At 49.4% G+C, this 20,347-nt stretch overlaps 1 protein-coding gene across 3 annotated transcripts in view; it reads right to left on the reverse strand.

Annotated features, from left to right (window-relative positions):
• Nucleotides 1-1,759: 1,759 nt before the first annotated feature.
• The window catches only part of CAPN1 (calpain 1), a 30,689-nt gene continuing 12,101 nt past the window's right edge, over nt 1,760-20,347 (reverse strand). For all 3 annotated transcript variants that reach the window (XM_054439781.2, XM_054439780.2, XM_054439779.2), the window contains exons 11-22: nt 8,875-9,050; nt 8,013-8,024; nt 7,061-7,272; nt 6,916-6,955; nt 5,634-5,699; nt 5,492-5,549; nt 4,366-4,430; nt 3,839-3,907; nt 3,660-3,738; nt 3,304-3,420; nt 2,884-2,942; nt 1,760-2,496 (exon numbers count right to left, since the gene is read on the reverse strand). In XM_054439781.2, coding sequence (XP_054295756.2) covers nt 2,470-2,496; nt 2,884-2,942; nt 3,304-3,420; nt 3,660-3,738; nt 3,839-3,907; nt 4,366-4,430; nt 5,492-5,549; nt 5,634-5,699; nt 6,916-6,955; nt 7,061-7,272; nt 8,013-8,024; nt 8,875-9,050 — 980 coding nt within the window. In that variant the 3' untranslated portion in view covers nt 1,760-2,469. The remainder of the gene's footprint in view (nt 2,497-2,883; nt 2,943-3,303; nt 3,421-3,659; nt 3,739-3,838; nt 3,908-4,365; nt 4,431-5,491; nt 5,550-5,633; nt 5,700-6,915; nt 6,956-7,060; nt 7,273-8,012; nt 8,025-8,874; nt 9,051-20,347) is intronic.

A 20,347-nucleotide genomic window follows, 5' to 3' on the forward strand; every position in this document is an offset into this window, starting at 1 on the left:
TGTCCTCCAGAGGACACCGAGGCATGTTCAGGAGCCCTGATTCCCGCCTTGGCACATGGGACACAGTCCGTCACTAGGCTCCAAGTCGCAGCGGGAGCCCTAAGTGCTGAGAGTTCAGAATAATGGGATGCAGTGTTTACAGCTGCTTACCCTTCCCCCACTTCCCGAGAAAGCGGGGACTTGGCTGCACAGGTGACACTTGGGAAAAAGCCCTTTTAAAACGCCCAAATAGGCCAGGTGCAGCGGCTCATGCCTATAATCCCAGCACTTTGGGAGGCCAAGGCAGGCAGATCACCTGAGATCAGGAGTTCTAGACCAGCCTGGCCAACGTGGTGAAACCCTCTCTCTACTAAAAATACAAAAGTTAGCCAGGTGTGGTGGCGGGCACCTGTAATCCCAGCTGCTTGGGAGGCTGAAGCGGGAGACTCGCTTGAACCTGGGAGGCGGAGGTTGCAGTGAGCCAAGATCATGCTACTGCACTCCAGCCTGGGCAACAAGAGAGAAACTCCATCAGAAAGAAAGAAAGAAAGGAAGGAAAGAAAAGAAAGAAAGAAAGATAAAGAAAGAAAGGAAGGAAGGAAGAAAGGAAGGAGAGAGAAAAAGGAAGGAAGGAAGGAAGAAGAAAGAAAGAAAGAAAAGAAAGAAAGAAAGAAAGAAAGAAAGAAAGAAAGAAAGAAAGAAAGAAAGAAAGAAAGAAAGAAAGAAAAAGAAAGAAAGAAAGAGAAAGAAAGAAAGGAAGGAAAGAAACAAAGCAAGAACGCCCAAATAGGGCAGTCAGGAGGAAGCCCTGCTCTTCTCACCCCTCAGTGACTCAGAGTTTATGAGAGGTTAGGGCCCCAGGTCATCCAGACGTGGTGTTCCCATCCCCACATCAAATAAAACCCAATCCAGAGAGCAAGTAACGGTTTGAGCAAGATGGCGCGGCCCTGCAGACCCTCCCGCCCTCCAGCCCCTCACACACCAGCCCAGGCTCCAGGAAGAGCTGAGCCACTGCCCTCACTGCTGAAGACCCTGAGCCCAACAGGACCTGGACTCCCAGTGAGGAGGTGACAAGGGCAAAACACAAGCTCAAGATAGCAGTGTGTGGGCAGCCTTCCCCATGGGGCACACAGGGGCCTCCACCTCCATCTCCGCCCCAATGCTGGGGCCCACAGCAGCTGACAGCAGCCAACCCCCACCCTCCCCCACCTCGGCTTCTGCTCTACATTTGCAGCTTCGCCCCATCCCCTCTTCCTTCCCCCAAACCACTCTTATCTCTGGTAAGAAAATCCCAGATCCCAGAAGGCCCTGGAGGCGCTTATGTAAGTGCAGGTGTCTGGGTCGCAGGGGCTCCCCGCAGAGGGACCTGAAGGCGGCTCTGTGCTCTGGGGAGCTCCCTGGGGGGCCAGGTGTGTGCTAAGTAGAGCTTTGAGTTTCAGCCAGAGCCTCACCTCAACGGGCCGAAGTGTGCAAGAAAGGTAGGGGTCAGGCCTCCTGGGTGGCGGGGAGAGCACGTAGGATCAGCAGAGCCATGTGGGACCTCAGCTGTGTGGCCCTGTCCCTGCAGCTAGAGCCCCTCCTTCCCAACCTCCCAGGGCCTGGGGTGGCCTTGCCCAGATACCCAGTACTCCAGTAGGGGTTCAAGCTTCAGGGTCAAGGGGAAGGAGATGGAGGGGTTGGAGGGGAGGGGTGAGCTGAGGCCACGAGCTGCCCCCATGGGCCGGGGCCTGCAGGTGCCCTCCAGGCAGTAGGCTGGGGAGAAACACATCACAGACAGATGTGGGGCCTTTTCTTTTATTATTTGGGGTTCCTCTATATGGAACACGGGACCGCCCCACCCCAAGCCTAGTGCCTCTGGCACCCCCACAACCAGTACACAAGTCCCTGAAGAGTCCCCTTTAAAATCACTAATACAAAAATGGAGCGAAGGAGGGAAGGCTGACCGCCCACAGGCTGGGCAGCTCCTGGTCGGCAGCAGGGCCAGGGAAGGACAGAGGGGGCGTTGGCTTCGGCGCAGGAAGGCACAGGCGTTCCCAGCCCCGGGGCCTCCCAGAGCCGGGAGGTAGCTCCACACACCTGGACTGCAGACTACGTAGAGCTAGTGGTTATAGTTTATAGTCTGCAGGCAAGGCCAGGCCGGTGGTGCTGAGTGGGTGGCCTCTGAAGTGAGGAGAGGGGACACATCAGGATGCTGGGGAAACCTGGGGCTGTCCCGAGGCAGGAACAAGCGAAAGCTGCCTTCCTGGCTTGGCAATGGGAGGGGCCCAGGGAGTCCATCCCGAGCCCATGGCTGGCGCAGGCAGGGGCCACACAGCTCTGCCCGGAGCAGATGAACGATGGTGGCTGGGAGGAGAGGGGACAGGAGGACGAGGCTGACTCTGCTCCAAGGAAGGCACTTGCAGCTGGGGTGGCCTGGTGTGGTGTGGTAGGAGGCGTGGCTTGGCAGACGAGGAGGGAGGGGAGCACGGCAAGGGGGACCGAGTCCCTGCCTCATGCAAACATGGTCAGCTGCAACCACTGCGGGAGAGCAGGCAGGTCGGCCGGGGCCCCAGAAATGGCTCCCTGGCTTCTTCCCCACACAAACCCCAGGTCCAGCCCCCAACTCCACAACTCAGGAGCCACCTCAGGGACCTCATGGAGGGGTTACTTTCTTACCTCCTCCACCCCCAGGAAACAGGAGTGTTGCTCCCATAGGGGCCTCCAAGGGCCTGGGCCTCCCCTCCTGCTCCTTTCCCAGAATCCAGACACCCCCACCCCAGCCTTTCAGGATTCAGATGGCCCGGCCTTCAGGGTTGGCTCTGAGGCCCAGGCTTATTTCCAGGAAAGGACAGGGAACACTGGCCAGATAAGAAAACTCTATCGCCTGGAACTCTTCCCCCACCATGGGCCCAGGGAGGTTCCCACCTTAAACAAGTCAAAGGTCACGACTCCATCCAGATCTGTGTCCAGAGTTTTGAAAAATCCTGTGTGTTCAAGAAAAGGTGATATAGGGCTGAAAACTCAGTGGGATATTCACACAGGGCCAGGCCTGGCCCCCTTCCTGCCTGGTCCCTCTCTACCTCCCCACAGTACCGCAAGCTGACATCCCTTGAAGCTGGGAAGCTTCACCCCTTCCTGCTGCCTGAGAAGCCACTGTCGACTCCCTCCCTCCCCGACTCTCCTGGCACTCAGCCAGGGCCCTCCAAACCCAGACCCAGGCCTCTCTGGCACACACCCACAGCACTGGCCTGTATCTGCTAATTCACCCATCTGTCATTCCCCCCAGCTCCTGGGGGACGCGTTTGGGACAGAGCTGGAGGGTGGGAGGTGGTTGGGGATACTCACGGAACATGGTCTCTAGCCGCACCAGGCAGCACACGAAATTGTCAAAGTCGACCGCCAGGTCGGGCTCCGAGTAGCGGGTGATGATGAGCTCGTAAAGCTTCTTGTTGAGCTTGAAGCCTGGTCCAAGAGAGTGAGTGAAGGTCAGGGAGGCACAGCCCCTGCCCAACAGGATGTGGGAGGGGTTGGGTCCCCAGGAGGGGGCTGGGGCTAGGCAGGGTGCTACTAACCGTGGGGAAAAGGACAAGATGGCTGTTAGCACATCACCACTAGCACCCCAGGGACAAGGGCCTGGAGCATAGGAGCAGTGGGGCTACCTGTCTCGGGCCCCACAGGTGCCATCAGCTTTGGAGTCTCACCTGCCGACTCAATGGCCATCCGCATCTCGTAGGCACTCATGCTGCCCGACTTGTCCAGGTCAAACTTCCGGAAGATGGACTGGGGTGGGGGCAGAGGGTGAGGGCCAGGCTGAGTCACCCGGCCCTTCCCACCTGCCCGGCCTGCACCTGCGTGACTGAGGTGAGTGGGGACAACCTACCAGGTAATTCCGGATGCGGTTCCACAGGATGTTGAACTCCACCAGGCCCAGCTTCCCATTGCCATCACGCTGGGTGGCCGTTAAGAAGGAAATTCCATCACTTAGACCAGGCATGGGAGAGTGGGCAACTGTGCAGAAGGGGAGACGGCCGAGCCAGCAAGCCGACTTGGGGTTGGGTGAGGAGAAGCAGCAAAAGCCATGTGCAGTCAGCCCACAGCCGGGCTCGCCTCGTTCTCTGAGCTGGGCTGCAGTGGAGTGGGCTGGGGAGGGGTCCGAAACAGCACCAGCCTCAGGGTCAATGGGGACCCAGGTCTTGCTCCGCCTTTCACCTGACACAGGTCTGTGCCTCAGTTTCTCCCTCCCAACCAACAGGAAGATGTCCAGGGAGACATCTGAGCATGGGGCACTGTGTGTCCACACTCCACATGGCTCTGTCCCATTCTCTGCGCTGTCCTGGCACAGTTCTCCCAGCACCGATACCTCCACCCAAAATCCCACTCAGGAGAAAAAAACAAATGGAAGGATACATCCATGAGGTTCACCATGCTGCGGCACGACTCTAGGCTGAAGCCCTTGGTCCGCAGGTCTTTGTCTGCAAGAAAAACCAATTCCAACATCTCCACCTAGCGAGCTTCCTGCACCTGCCCCTGCTGGGAGCACTGGGTGGGGCAGAGTCAAGGACGCACAAATCCTGACGAGTGGGTGCAACATCTGGCAGAGGAAGTGGGCAGGATTGTTTGTATCATCAGGAAGTACAAGTAAAGTATTTTAGCAATCAAGCCAAAGTCCCAACAGCCACAATTAGTCCCAAGTAAAAAGAAATGAGTGTGAAACAGAAGAGCACGAAATTGGGTAGAAAGATGGGGCAGGGCAGGGCTTGCTGCAGGCTAGGAGGGTAAGCAGTGCTTCACTAGCAGAGGAGAGGAGGAAAGAGGCTCTGGTTAAGGAAACCGTGTGGATAGAGGTCAGTGGCAGCAAAGGGGAGGGGAGCGGATGGGATGCCAGCAGTTGTCTGCCCTGGGGAGGGAAGCCAGTCACGTGGTATTCCCCAAGCCACTCAGCCTGGCCCAGGAGGCTTTGGGAGGAAAGGTAGACTTTTCTTTGGCACTAAGGTGCTGCTCCTGCTTTTTTTTTTTGAGACAGGGTCTTGCTCTGCTGCCCAGGCTGGAGTGCACTGATGTGATCACAGCTCACTGCAGCCTCAACCTCCCTGGGCTCAAGCCATCCTCCCAACTCAGCCTCCTGAGTAGCTGGGACTATAGATGCATGCCACCACGCCCGGCTAATTTTTGTACTTTTTTGCAGAGACAGGGTCTCTCCATATCGTCCAGGCTGGTCTTGAACTCCTGGGCTGAAGCGACTCCTGCCTCGGCCTCCCAGAGTGTTGGGACTACAGGTGTGAGCCACTGTGCCTGGCCAGGCTGTGCTTCTAATCCCACAAAGGCACAGCACCCGAGCACAGGGATTATCAGGACGGCAGGTCAGGAGGAGGAGTATGGGATGGAAATGACAGGGAACTGGGCTCAGAAAAACTGGAAGATTCCCCGACTCGTGCAGACCAAGGGATGGGGTTCAGCTCAGTGTGTGAGCAGGAGCCTGGATTCTGATGTGGAAGAAATGGTGGGGTGGTGGAGCAGCCCTGCCGGGACTCACGTTTGCTGATGATCCTGTTGAGGATTGTCCGCAGCTCCTTCACGCTGATCTCCATGTCCTGGGGAGAGAGAGGAGGTGGCATCTGCCCCAGGAGAGGGCTGCCCCTCACAGGCCCCTCCCAACCCGCCATGCCCCAACCTACCTCCCCTGCCAGCTGCCTGAAGAGGGCCTTGAAGTTCTCATCAATCTCCTCTTCTGAGAGCACTTGCTGGACCGAGAAGGGGAGAAAGCAGGTAAGAGAGGCCCCGGCCCTGCCCGTGTGGAGGCAGCTGGAGGGAGGGCTGAGGCTGCATATCTGCTACAAGTCACTTTGCTTCTCTGATCCTCACTTTTATTTTCTTTTTGAAATGGAATCTTGCTCTGTCATCCAGGCTGGAGTGCAGTGGCGCGATCTCAGCTCACTGCAACCTCCGCCTCCCGGGCTCAAGCCATTCTCCCTGCCTCAGCTTCCTGAGTAGCTGGGATTACAGGTGCCCACCACCATGCCCGGCTAATTTTTGTATTTCTAGTAGAGATGGGTTTTTGCCATGTTGGCCAAGCTGGTCTCGAACTCCCAACCTCAGGTGATCTGCCCACCTCAGCCTCTCAAAGTGCTAGGATTACAGGCGTGAGCCACCCGGCTTGAGTCTCACTTCTAACCTGTGAAAAGGGAATCTCGTTCCTGCCCTGCCCTGCCCCACACCCAGGACTCATGTGACCTAAATGAAGGGGGTGCTATTCAGCTCAGTGAGTAAAAGGCAAGAGTTTGGGCCAGGTGCAGTGGCTCATGCCTGTAATCCCAGCACTTTGGGAGGCCGAGGTGGGTGGATCACCTGAGATCAGGAGTTCGAGACCAGCCTGACCAACATGGTGAAACCCTGTCTCTACTAAAAATACAAAAATTAGCCAGGTATGGCAGCATGCACCTGTAATCCCAGCTACTCAGGAGGCTGAGGCTGGAGAATCACCTGAACCTGGGAGACAGAGGTTGCAGTGAGCCGAGATCACACCATTGCACTCCAGTCTGGGTGACAGAGTGAGACTGTCTCAAAAAAAAAAAAAAAAGGCAAGAGTTTGGATCCCTACTGTATGGCCTCAGGCAAGTTCCCTAACCTCTGTGAACCTGAATTTCCGATTCAGAGGAGGTATGGTAACAAGACCCGGACAGGGTTGATGTGGGGAGGAAATGAGGTAACATAGATGAAGTGCTCAGCACAAACCCACCACCAGGTGAGAGCTCAGGGCCTGTGCCATTAGTATCACAGGTCCTCTGCAAACTGTAAAGTGCTGGGCAGATGAGGGATTAGCACTATTCCTATGGCTTCCGCCAGGAGGGGATCTTCCCTGTTAGCAGGAACTCAGAGGACAGGACACCTGGGTCCCCATCACACACCCAGGGGTGAGGAAGAGAGGAGGACGGGGCCTGGTGGGGTGGGACCACGTACCTCGTCGGGGAGATTGGCCTGGATCTGGTCATCTAGCTCCCTGCAGAGAGTGGGGGGGAAAGGAGCCAGTCAGAGGGGGACAGCAGAGGGCCTGAGCGGGGAGGCTGGGAGAGGGGAGAGTGGCAGGGGCCGGTCCATGACTCACGTGGTCCCAGCACTCTTCTCCGAGAAGAAGCGCAGCACGAAGTCGCCCTCCTTGTTGGGCTCGAAGGTGGAGGGCACCACCACATACTCCCCGGGTGGCAGGCGGAAGCGGGTGCTGACCTCTCGCAGATTGATGAACTGCTCTGAGCGCGCCCGAGATGCATTAGCAAGGAAGAAGTCACGCTTCAAGTGCACGGCCGGCTGGCCCGCCAGCTGGTGGGAGGGAGGAGGGAGCAGGGCTGCAGCTGCCCACTCAGCCCACCCTCAGGGGCCGCCCCCAGACCCAGACTCCAGGCTCCTTGTCCTGGCCAAGGGGCTGGAGAGCTGGGGCATGGCTCACTCACAGCCTGTGTGACCCTAACAAGACATTTTGCCTCAGTTTCGTCATCTGTAAAATGTAACAACCCTACTCACTGCAGAGGGTAGAGGAGAGGAGCACCGGACTGCAGACTAGGCATGTGTTTCAATAACACTGTCATTATTATCACTGGGAGCTTTCCCCAGGTCAGGCACTGCAGGGTACTCGGCACCTCATTTGCTGTTCTGCTATTACACCCATTTTACAGACACAAACACAGGCTTGGAGCTTAAGCAACTGCTCAAGGGTACAGAACTCTCAGCCTGTCTAATGTCCTGCTCCTGACATTGCTGGACCGCCCTAGTTGGCACTTACTTGGTGTAGATGGCAAGGCAAGAAGAGCCTCGTATGTACATGTCAGACGGGGGCTCTGAGGACCAGGGCTCAAATCCAGCTCCCTCACTGACTACCTGTGCTGACCCTCAGGAGAGCAATGTTTGCTCTGCCCACTGAACAGGTGGGGAGAAGCATTTTTCAAGCAGTGAAACAAGGTGACTTCTTAGCTCTCCAGGTCAGGGTGGGTTTGCCACTGGGCTGCTCCCCTCTGGCACCATCGGGGTGTGTGACTGCAGGTGGGTCATGGTGCCACACCTACCTCCGGAGGGACCTGCAATAGAGAGACAGGGGAAGTCAGAGATGTGTGTTTGTCCCAGGGCGGGGTCACAGTGCGTGCTGGGCAGAGGTCTTGAGTTCTTAGATGGGACTGATGGGATAAGGAGGCAGAAGGCAGGGCCCTGGGGACCCAGATCTGGTCCCTGCACCACAGCAGGGCCCCAGGAAGGAAGGCTTAGGCAGGGTCCTCTTGGTCCTGGGAATGCCTGCCCTAGGACTCCACTCTGAGTCAGAGGCTCCAGGCCAGCCCCCGGGCTGGCCAACTGCAATGTTCCAAAGCCCAGGGACGGGAAAGGGCCACCGCACGCTGTTGCCAGGGGGTTTGGGTGTGGGCCAAGACTGCGACCAGGGAGGTCCAGAAGTTTCTCTCCCTGTCTTGAGGGCAGTGTGTGAAGCAGGGCAGATATAGGGCAAGAGCAAGGAGTTCTAATCCCAGAGCGACTGGCACAGCCTCACCTTGGCTGACAGGCCCTCCCTATCCCCTGTCTTTCCCCTGCCAGCTTCTGCTCACAGCCTCCAAGACGGAGAGCTCAGTACTCCCAGGCATCAGCTGAGCCAGCTCCCTCCTCCAAGAGCAGCAGGCCGCCCTCTAAGCGTAAGGTGAATCCCAGAATCTCCCTTCCCTGAGCCAACCCCCTTCCTCTCTTTCGGCCAGAGGGCCTCAGCAGGTGCCTCCTGGAGGCTGAGATTTCCCAGCCCTCAGGATGGCGGGGGAGTGGAGAAGAATTTGTGGGGAACGGCATGGCCCCTGGCGCCCCCTGGCGGAAGCCCGCCTGCACTGCGGGTCGGGGGCGCCAGGTCCTCTGCCTGCTCAGTGAGATCCACCGGGGATCCACCCTGCTCACCTCGTAGACCGCGAAGCCGATAGTCTCCATGTCGCGGCCGAAGCGGCGCTCGCGGCGACGGTGCTTCTGCATAAGGGCGAGCACGAAGCTGCAGCCTGACTCGCGGTCCCCGTAGTCGTCCGGGTCATCCGTCTCATCCAGCCGGATCTTGAACTGGGGGTTCACCCAGAAGGTGGCTGCGGGCAGGTGAGGAGGCGGGGATCAGAGGCAGGGCGGGGCAGAGCCAAGTGGCCCCCAAGTCTCCTTAGCACGTCCCTGTGCACGCATTCATTCATTCAACAAATATTACTGAGCACCTGGAACATGCAGGGTGATGGGCAGGCTGGGCCAGGCTCGGTCCATGCCCTCATGGCCTGCATTTGGAAACTAGAGGCTTAAGTCTGAGCAAGTCCGTTAGGTTAGCGAGCAGAGCAAATGCAAAAACAAAGCAAGCAGGAGTAGATCAGAGTAGGGGACCTATGCGCTGAGACCCGAAGGGGCGGCCCTGGGAAGCTGCTGACAAGCAGAAGCCAGGCGGAGGGCACCCCAGAGCAGAGGTGGGGAAGGGCCCCACGCATCTGCGGACAGGGAGCACCTACGGAGGCTCTAGGGAACACGGAGATCCAGGGAGGCCGCAGAGCTCGCAGGAGCCGGCCAGGGGCTACGGCGTGTGGACTGAAGCAAAGGGTAAGGACCCTCCCACAGGTTGCAGCAAGGAGGGGATGTGACTGTATTAGGACTCTAAAAGGTGGCTCGAGTGCTGCGTGGACAACAACTTAGAAGAGGGCAAGAGAAAAAGCAGGGGTCCGACAGGAGGCCACAGCCAGCCAGCAAGGGAAGGCAGGGGCTTGCATTTCTGGCAGTTGGGTGATTTTGCTGCCTAAAGAACCCTCTTGACTAAAACAACCCAGTGCGGGATAGAACGGTAAACTGCAAAACTTATTTTTAAAGGCACTAATAAGCCACTGCATCCCCTGCCCTCCATTGACAACAATAATAATAATAATAATAAAAATAACAACTTGGGTGAGGATGTAGAGGGATGGGAACCTCACAGGATGCTGGCGGGAATGTAAAATGTTGCAGCTGCTCCGAAGAACATTCTGGCAGTTTCTCAAAAGGTTAAACACAGAGCTTCATATGACCCAGAAATTCCTCCGAGCTCTATACCCAAGAGAAATGAAAACGTGTCCATGCAAAGGCTTGTTCATAAGAGTGTGGCAGGGCACGGTGGCTCACACCGGTAATCCCAGCACTTTGGGAGGCCCAGGCAGACGGATCACTTGAGGTCAGGAGTTTTGAGACCAGCCTGGCCAATATGGTGAAATCCCACCTCTACTAAAAATACAAAAATTAGCCGGGCATGGTGGCCCATGCCTGTAGTCCCAGCTACTTGGGAGGCTGAGGCAGGAGAATCGCTTAAACCTGGGAGGCGGAGGTTGCAGTGAGCTGAGATCGTGCCACTGCACTCCAGCCTGGGCAAGACAGCAAGATTCCATTTCAAAAAAAAAGAGAGAGAGAGAGAATGTTAATGGCTGCATTATTTATAACAGCTGAGTGGATGAAACTACCCAATTATCCATCAACTGAAGAGTGAATATACAAAATATAGAGCCAAACAATGGGATATTATTTGGCAACAAAGAGGAACAACATTCTGATCCATGCTACAACATGGAGGAACCTTGCAAACATTACGCTAAGTGAAAAAGGCCAGCTACAAAGGACCATGTATTATATGATCCTGTTCACAGGAAATATTCCAATAGGCAAATCCATAGAGATAAGAAGTAGATTTGTGGTTGCCAGGGCTGCCGGGAGGGCTGGGGAGTCATGGCTAAGGAGTACCTCATTTGTTTTTGGGATAATGAAATGTTCTAAAATTGATGTGGTGATGGTTGCACAACTCTGTGAATATACTTTGAATAGTATATTTAAATTGTATATTTAATAGTATATTTAAATCATAATATATGGCCAGGTGCGGTGGCTCACACCTGTAATCCCAGCACTTTGGGAGGCTAAGGCAGCTGGATCACCTAAGGTCAGGAGTTTGAGACCAGCCTGGCCAACGTGGTGAAACCCCGTCTGTACTAAAAATGCAAAAATTAGGTGGCTGTGGTGGCAGGTGCCTATAATCCCAGCTACCTGGAAGGCTGAGGTAGGAGAAGTGCTCGAACCCAGGAGACAGAGGTTGCAGTGAGCCGAGATCTGGCCACTGCACTCCAGCCTGGGCGACAGAGCAAGACTCCATCTCAATAAACAAACAAATAAATAAATAAATAAAATAAATCGTAATATACCTCAGTATATTTAAATTGTATATTTAATAGTAAATTTAAAGTGTATATTTAATAGTATATTTAAATTGCAACTTTAAATAGGTGACTTGTATGGTATGTGAATTAAATATCAATAAAGATATTTTTTAAAAATAGAAAGTAGGAACCCTGCAAGGTAAATAACGCTACAGGGCTTCTGTAGACCCCTGAACCCCGGGGTACAGAAGCAGATGATAAAGATCTACTTGAGGGAGAGAATCCAACAGGAGGTTCCTGCAATTAAACTGGAACCCCCATCAGGAATGTCAGCAATTAAGTATGAAAGAAAATTAGGCTGGGCGCAGTGGCTCACGCCTGTAATCCCAGCACTGTGGGAGGCCGAGGCGGATGGATCATTTGAGGTCAGGAGTTTGAGACCAGCCTGGCCAACATGGTAAAACCCATTCTCTACTGAAAAAATACAGAAATTAGCCAGGCATGGTGGTGGGCATCTGTAGTCCCACTTACTCGGGAGGATGAGGCAGGAGAATCGCTTGAACCCGGGAGGTGGAGGTTGCAGTGAGCCAAGATCATGCCACTGCACTCCAGCCTGGGCAACAGACCAAGACCGTGTCTCAAAAAAAAAAAAAAAAAAAAAAAAAAAAAAAAGCCGGGCGCGGTGGCTCACGGCTGTAATCCCAGCACTTTGGGAGGCCAAGACAGGTGGATCACGAGGTCAGGAGATCGAGACCATCCTGGCTAACACGGTGAAACCCTGTCTCTACTAAAAATACAAAAAAATTAGCCGGGCGTGGTGGCAGGTGCCTGTAGTCCCAGCTACTCGGGAAGCTGAGGCAGGAGAATGGCGTGAACCTGGGAGGCAGAGGTGCAGTGAGCCGAGATCGCGCCACTGCACTCAAGCCTGGGTGACAGAGCGAGACTCCGTCTCAAAAAAAAAAAAAAAAAAAAGAAAGAAAGAAAATTAAACCTCCCTGGAGGGAAGGAAAAAATAACCTCAAGCCAGCCTTCACATGACCTTTCAGTTTTAATTCACACTGCCTGTGAAACCTTAAGAAGATAATTTAGTTTTAAAAGCGTCCTGCACCAGGCACAGTGGCTGATGGACTGTAATCCCAGCGTTTTGGGAGTCCGAGGTGGGAGGACTGCTTGAGCCCAGGAGTTCAAGACCAGCCTGGGCAACATAGGGAGACTCCATCACTACAAAAAGTAAGAAAATGAGCCAGACGGCCGGGCGCAGTGGCTCACACCTGTAATTCCAGCACTTTGGGAGGCTGAGACGGGCGGATCACGAGATCAGGAGATCAAGACCATCTTGGCTAACACAGTGAAACCCCGTCTCTACTAAAAATAAAAAAATTACCCGGGCGTGGTGGTGGGCACCTGTAGTCCCAGCTACTTGGGAGGCTGAGGCAGGAGAATGGCATGAACCCGGGAGGCGGAGCTTGCAGTGAGCTGAGATTGCGCCACTGCACTCCAGCCTGGGCAACAGAGCCAGACTCCGTCTCAAAAAAAAAAAAAAAAAAAAAAAAAAAAAATGAGCCAGGCATGGTGGCATGGATCTGTAGTCCCAGGTAAATCAGGAGGCTGAGGTGGGAGGATCACTTGAGCCCAGGAGTTCAACACCCGCCTAGGCAACCTAGCAAGACCCCATCTCTACAAAAAATGTAAGAAGTTAGCTGGGCGTGTGGTGTGTGTCTCTATCATAGTCCCAGCTACTTGGGAGGATAGTTTGAGCCCAGAAGGCTGAGGCTGCAGTGAGCTATGATTGCACCACTGCATTCCAACCTGGGTGACAGATTGAGACCCTGTCTCAAAAAAAGAACAAGGCGGCCGGGTGCGGTGGCTCACTCGCAGCACTTTGGGAGACCAAGGTGGGTGGATCACGAGGTCAGGAGTTCAAGACCAGCCTGGCCAAGATGGTGAAACCCCGTTTCTACTAAAAATACAAAAAATTAGCCAGATGTAGTGGCACAGGCACACGCTTGTAATCCCAGCTACTCAGGAGGCTGAGGCAGAGAATTGCTTAAACCTGGGGAGCAGAGGTTGCAGTGAGCGGAGATCACACCACTGCACTCCAGCCTGGGTGACAGAGTGAGACTCCATCTCAAAAAAAGAAAAGAACAAGGCTGGGTGTGGTGACTCAGACTGACGCCTGTAATCCTAGTACTTTGGAAGGCTGAAGCAGACAGATCGCATGAGTCCTGGAGCTCAAAACCAGCCTGGGTGAGGTGGTAAAACCCCATCTCTACAAAAATTAGCTGGGCATGGTGGTGTGTGCCTGTAGTCCCAGCTACTGGGGAGGCTGAGGTGGAAGGATTCCTTAAGCCTGGGAGGTCGAGGCTGAAGTGAGCTGAGATTATGCCATTGCACTCCAGCCAGAGCAAGACTCTGTCTCAAAAAATAAGTAAATAAATAAAAAAGAACGAAAAAGGTGTTCTGGATTGGTGGCATTCCAGGTGACTAGCAGAAACACCCCGGAGCAATTTAACTTTATCTGAGGACTCAAAGAACTCTCTCACATGTGAACTTCTAGGCCAAACAAGGCAGAGATCTCACAAGCAAACAAGGTGTGATAACTGAGCAGCAGCCACAGTGGACAAAAACTGACCACTAAGACCTCAGATATTGACCTTATCAGACACAGAATAAAAGACTATGCTTACTATATTTAAAGAAATAAATGAAAAGTTTGGAAATTTGAGCAAAAATGAACAGATTTGAAAAGATCCATTACATCTTCTAGAAATAAAATTTTTAAAATTGAAATTAAGTTCTTGGAAGAAATAACCAACAGATTTGACAGAGCAAAAAAGAAAATTAGTGAACTGAGAAAGGAGCTGAAGGAACAACCCAGAATGCAATCCAGAGACACTAAGAGATGGGAAATCTAAAAGCAAGGTTAAGAGAAAGAGAGGATTGAGTGAGAAGGTCCAGTTTAGATTTGATTAGAATATACAGAGAGTGGGAAGGAGGTGATATTCTCAAAGATCATGACTACAAATTTTCTAGAATTGTTGAAACTTATCAATTCATAGCCAGGAAGTTCAATACATTCAAGGCAGAATGAAAAGAAATCCATACCTCCACACATCATGGTGAATAGTATAGTATGAAAGAAAAAAAAGATTAAGATTTTTTCCAGAAGGCAAGGTAGACAGACTCCTGGCTCACACGGGATGATGGAAACAGAACAAGGAATAATAGTGTCTTCGAGAGGCTGAAAATAATGTCAAGCCAAAATTCTATATCCAGAGAACTGTCAAGAATGAGCACACTATAAAGGCATTTTAGACAAACACTGAGAAAGTTCATAACCAACAGACCCTTGCTAAAAAAAAAATAAAAATACAAAAAGGGCCAGGTGTGGTACTTCATGCCTGTAATCCCAGCACTTTAAGAGGTGAAGGAAGGAGGATCACCTGCACCCAGGAGTTCAAGACTAACCTGGGGCTGGGTGTGGTGGCTCACGCCTGTAACCCCAGCACTTTGGGAGGCTGAGGAGGGTGGATCACTTGAGGCCAGGTGTTCGAGACTAGCCTGGTCAACATGGTGAAACCCCATCTCTACTAAAAATACAAAAATTAGCTGGGTGTAGTGGTGCACACCTAGAATCCCAGCTACTTGGGAGGCTGAGGCAGAAGAATCGCTTGAACTTGGGAGGCAGAGGTTGCGGTGAGAGGAGATCACGCCATTGCACTCCAGCCTGGGCGACAGAGCGAGACTCTGTCAACTCCCCCCAATCCCCCCACAAAAAAAAATTATCTGGGCACGGTGGCATGTGCCTGTAGTCCTAGCTACTTGAGACGCTGAGGTGGGAGGCTCACCTGAGACCAGGAGATCAAGCTTTCTCAAAAAGAAAACAAAACAAAGGAAATACAAAAGGATATGTTTCGGGTGGATGGAAAATGATCTCAGATGAAAGGTCTGAGAATGCTGAACAAAAATACTGTTATTTTGTGGGTAATCCAAATAACATGGGCTATCTCAAATCATGATGATGTTTAAATTATGGCAGGAAAAAAAACTTTAGAATTAAAATACTAGCCCACCATAGCATAATAAACAAAGGAATGGGGTGATTCAAGCTGAATTTCTAAGGTTTATGCATTGTTCAAGAGGAGGGTAAAGTCATTGATTAGGGCTGGGTACAGTGGCTCACGCCTGTAATCCTAGCACTTTGGGAGGCCGAGGCAGGTGGATGGCTTGAGCTAGGAGTTTGAGACCAGCTTGGGTAACAGAGCAAAACCCCATCTCTATCAAAAAAGTGCAAAAATTAGCCAGGCATGGTGGTGTGCGCCTGTAGTACCACTCAGCTACTCGGGAAGCTCAGGTGGGAGGATGGCTTGAGCCCAGGAGGCAGAGGTTGCAGTGAGCTGAGATCACGCCACCACACTCCAGCCTGGGTGACAGAGCCAGACCCTGTCTCAGAGAAAAAAAAAAGACACTGATTAACTAACTTCAGTAGGTATTAAGCAAACTCTTATGTCTTTCAAACTCACAGAGAAAAAAACTAGTAGAGAGAAAAGTAGGAACTCAATACAAAAGGCAGCATGACAGGAAAGACAAGCAGAAAATAAGTAAACACAGTAAGTCAGCTGAAATAAATACAGCATTAATCACTGTGAGTGTAAATGAACTAAACTCTCTAGTCAAAGGACAAAATATTCCTTTGTCTTTTTTTTTTTTTTTTTCAGATAGAGTTTTGCTCTTTTCACCCAGACTGGAGTACAATGGTGCAATCTTGGCTTACTGCAACCTTCGCCTCCCAGGTTCAAGTGATTCTCCTGCCTCAGTCTCCTGAGTAGCTGGCATTACAGGCACCCACCCACCTTGCCCAGCTAATTTTTGTATTTTTGGTAGAGATGGGGTTTCACCATGTTGGCCAGGCTGGTCTCGAACTCCTGACCTCAGGTGATCCGTCCACCTGGGCCTCCCAAAGTTCTGGGATTACAGGCGTGAGCCACCGTGCCCAGTGTGGACAAAATTTTTCAAACTGGATTACTAAAAAGCTGGCTAGTGCTGTTTACAAGAAAACAAAACATTGGGCTATAGAAAGATTGGACATCAAACAGTATAAAAAGATATATTTTAAAAATTCAACAAAAAAAACCCTGAATTAGCTATAGAAATATTGGCTGAAATAGACTTGAAAGTAAAAATAATTATGAGAGATGAAGGTGGTCACTAGATTTTAAAAAATGTTTAATTCACTAGGTGCTTATAAGAATTCTAAATGTGATGTACCAAATATCATAGCTCAAAATATATAATGAAAAATAATTGATAGAAATACAGAGAGAAATTGGCAAAGCCATTAGGATGTTGTAAGATTTTTATCATCTTTCTTTCTTTCAGTAATTGATAGATTAAGAAGACAAAACAATAAGTTTGATATAATGGACAATTATAGAACAATCCCCCTAGTACTCAGAGAATAGCGTACTGGCTGAGAGAACAGACTTCAGGATCCCTCTGCCTGGGTTCAAATCCCAATTTTGCCACTTCATAGATCAGTGACTTCATCAAGTTGCTTAAATCTTTCTGTGCCTCAGTTTCTTTATTATCCCTAAGATAAGGATAATAATAGTTCCTGCCTCATAGGCTCAGTGTGAGTTAAGCTAATTATCATATTTAAATATGATATTTAAATATCATATTTAAAATACAGTCACAATTTGTTAGCCAGTCTTTTCAAGAACGAAGGAAGCTTTATGAAAATTCATCATACACTGAGCCATAGCACCAGCTTCTGTTCACTTCAAAGCTATGATCTTACGTAGGTCACATTCTTTTACCACAAGAAAATTGTTAGAAATTTTTTTAAGTTTCAAAAACACTCTTCTAAAATAACTAGTTTATCGGAAAGAGATGATAATGGTAATGAGAAATTACATAGCATGGCCATGAAAAATGTACATATATTAAAAGAGAGAGCTATCAAATCAATAACCTAAACTTCCACCTTAAGAAACTAGAAAAGGCAGTTAAATAGAAGGAATAAGTTCTAGTATTTGACAGTAAGGCAGGGAAATTATAGTTAACAATAGTTTATTGTATATTTCAAAATAGCTGGAAGAGAAGAATTGTAATGTCTCCAACACAAAGAAAAGATAAATGTTTGAGGCAATGGATCCCAATTACCCTGATTTGATCATTACACATTGTATACGTTATCAAAATATCACATGTACCCCAAAAATATGTTCCACTATGATATATCAAATAAAAAATTGATTTATTAAATTAAAAAGAAGAAACTAGAAAATGAACATTCACTGGTTCTTGGGATTTAAGAAAAAAGAAAATGGGCAAATTGAACCCAAAGCAAGCAGAAGAAAAGAAATAATAAAGATTAAAGTCCAAATACATGAAATAGAAAATAAACAATAAAGAAAAATCAATAAAACCAATAGTTAGTTCTTTGAAAATCTCAACAAAATTGACAATTCTTTACCTGGCCTAAACAGGAGAAAAGACAGAGGACTCAAATTACTAAAATCAGGAATTAAAGAGGAACATTACTACCAACCTAACAAAAATAAAAAGATTACAAGGAACTACTATGGACAATTATATGATAATAAATTAGATAATATAGACAAAAAGAACAAATTCCTAGAAAGAAACAAACCACCAAAACTGACCTAGGAAAAATAGAAAATCTAAATAGACCTATAATAATAAAAAGGCTGAATCAACAACAACAAAAAACTTCTCACCAAAGAAATGTCCAGGACCAGATGGTTTCAAAATCCCACCAAACATTTAAAGACAAATTAACACCAATCCTCAAACTCTTCTAAATAACTGAAGATGAGTGGACACTTCCTAACTCATCCCAGGACGCCAGCATTACCTTAAAGCCAGATAAAGACACCATAAGAAAAGAAGATTGCAGACCAATATCACTTATGAATATAGATGCAAAAATCCACCCCCTCCCAAAAAAAGCTATGAACCCAACCTGACAGTATATTAAAAGGAATATACACCATGATGAAGTGGGATTTATCCCAGGAATGCAAGGGTAGTTCAACAAAGGAAAATCGATCAATGTAATATACCACATTAATAGAATGAAAGGGAAAAAAACCTCAAACGATCATCTCAATTGATGCACAAAAAGCACATCAGTTCATGATTTTAAAAATTCAGAAAATTGGCCAGGCGCGGTGGCTCACACCTGTAATCCCAGCACTTTGGGAGGCTGACGTGGGCAGATCACGAGGTCAGGAGTTTGAGACCAGCCTGACCAACACGGCTGGTCTGAAGGGTGAAACCCTGTCTCTACTAAAAATACAAAAATTAGCTGGGCGTGGCAGTGTGCACCTGTAGTCCCAGCTAGGGACTAAGGGAGGCTGAGGCAGGAGAATCACTTGAACCTGGGAGGCAGAGGTTGCAGTGAGCTGAGATCGCGCCACTACACTTCAGCCTAGGTGATAGAGCAAGACCGGGTCTCAAAAAAAAAAACCAAAAAACTTCATGATACCACTTCACACCCACTAGGATGGCTATAATCAAAAGAAGAGCAATAACTAGTGTTGAAGAGGATGTGGAGAAATCGGAACCCTCACACATTGTTAGTGGGGATATAAAATGGTGCTGCTGCTTTGGAAAACAATTGGCAGTTCCTCAAAAAATTAAACATGGAATTACCCTATGGCCCAACAATTTCACTCCTAGTTATAGGCCCCAGAGAACTGAAAACATATGTTCAAACGCATGCACATGAATGTTCACAGGAACATTCTTCACATAGCCAAAAACTGGAAATAACACAAATGTCCATCAACTGATGTGGTATATCCATATCATGGAAGGTTAATCTGCCATAAAAAAGAGATGAAGTACTTCTACACCATAAATGAAACTTGAAAACATTATGCTAAAGCAAAAAAGTTCAGAATAGGTAAATTTATAGAGATAAAAAGTAGATTCATGGTTGCTAGGGAGAAAGGGATAGAAAGTGACGGCCAATAGTTACATGATTTTCAGGGGAGGGGGTGAAGAAACGCTCTGGATAACGGTAATGCTTACACAACACTGTGGGTACACTAAAAACCACTAAATTTCACACATTAAAAGTGCAAATTTTCTGGTGTGTGAATTATATTCATTCACAATTTTCAAAAACACTATGTATCAAAATTGTGTAACTTAATGAAGGATGTACTTAAAAGAAAATTTATCACTTTAGTTGCTTAAATTTTAAAAATCTAAATTAACGAAATAAGCATCTAATTTAAGAAGTTATAAAATAAAGTCAAAAAATCAATCCAGGCCGAGCGTGGTGGCTCACGCCTGTAATCCTAGCACTTTGGGAGCCCAGAGCGGGGCGGATCAGTTGAGGTCAGGAGTTCAAGACCAGCCTGGCCAACATGGTGAAACCTGGTATCTACTAAAAATACAAAAAAAAAATTAGTCGGGCATGGTGGCGCATGCTTGTAATTCCAGTTACTTGGGAGGCTGAGGCAAGAGAATCGCTTAAACCCAGGAGGTGGAGGTTTCAGTGAGCCGAGATCACACCACTCCAGCGTAAGTGACAGAGTAAGACTCTGTCTCAAAAAAAAAAAAAAAAAAAACAATCCAAAGAAAATAGAAGGAATGAGATAATAAACAGTAAAGATTAATGATATAGGAAAAAAATACTACCAGGCACTGTGGCACACACGTACAATCCCAGCTACTTGGGAGGCTGAAGTGAGAGGATCACCTGAGCCAGGAATTTAGGCTGCAGTGACCTAGGATCAGAGGACTAGGATTGTGCCACTGCACTCCAGCCTGGGCAATAGAGCAAGACCCCATCTCTAAATAAATAAGTAATTAAAAGTAATAAAAGAAAAAGAAATACTATACAAAGGACCAACAAAGTCAAAAGTCATTTCTTTTTTTTTTTTTTTTTTTTTTGAGATGGAGTCTCGCTCTGTTGCCCAGGCTGGAGTGCAGTGGCACGATCTCGGCTCACTGCAAGCTCCACCTCCCAGGTTCACACCATTCTCCTGCCTCAGCCTGCCGAGCAGCTGGGACCACAGGCACCTGCCACCACACCCGGCTAATTTTTTGTATTTTTAGTAGAGACGGGGTTTCACTGTGTTAGCCAGGATGGTCTCGATCTCCTGAGCGCGCCTGGCCAAAAGTCATTTCTTTGTAAAGATTTATATTGACAAACTTCTTGCAGGATTAATAAAGACAAAAGAGACAATGCAAATGAG

This window comes from Pongo pygmaeus, chromosome 9, assembly GCF_028885625.2.
Source record: "Pongo pygmaeus isolate AG05252 chromosome 9, NHGRI_mPonPyg2-v2.0_pri, whole genome shotgun sequence".
NCBI lineage: Eukaryota > Metazoa > Chordata > Mammalia > Primates > Hominidae > Pongo > Pongo pygmaeus.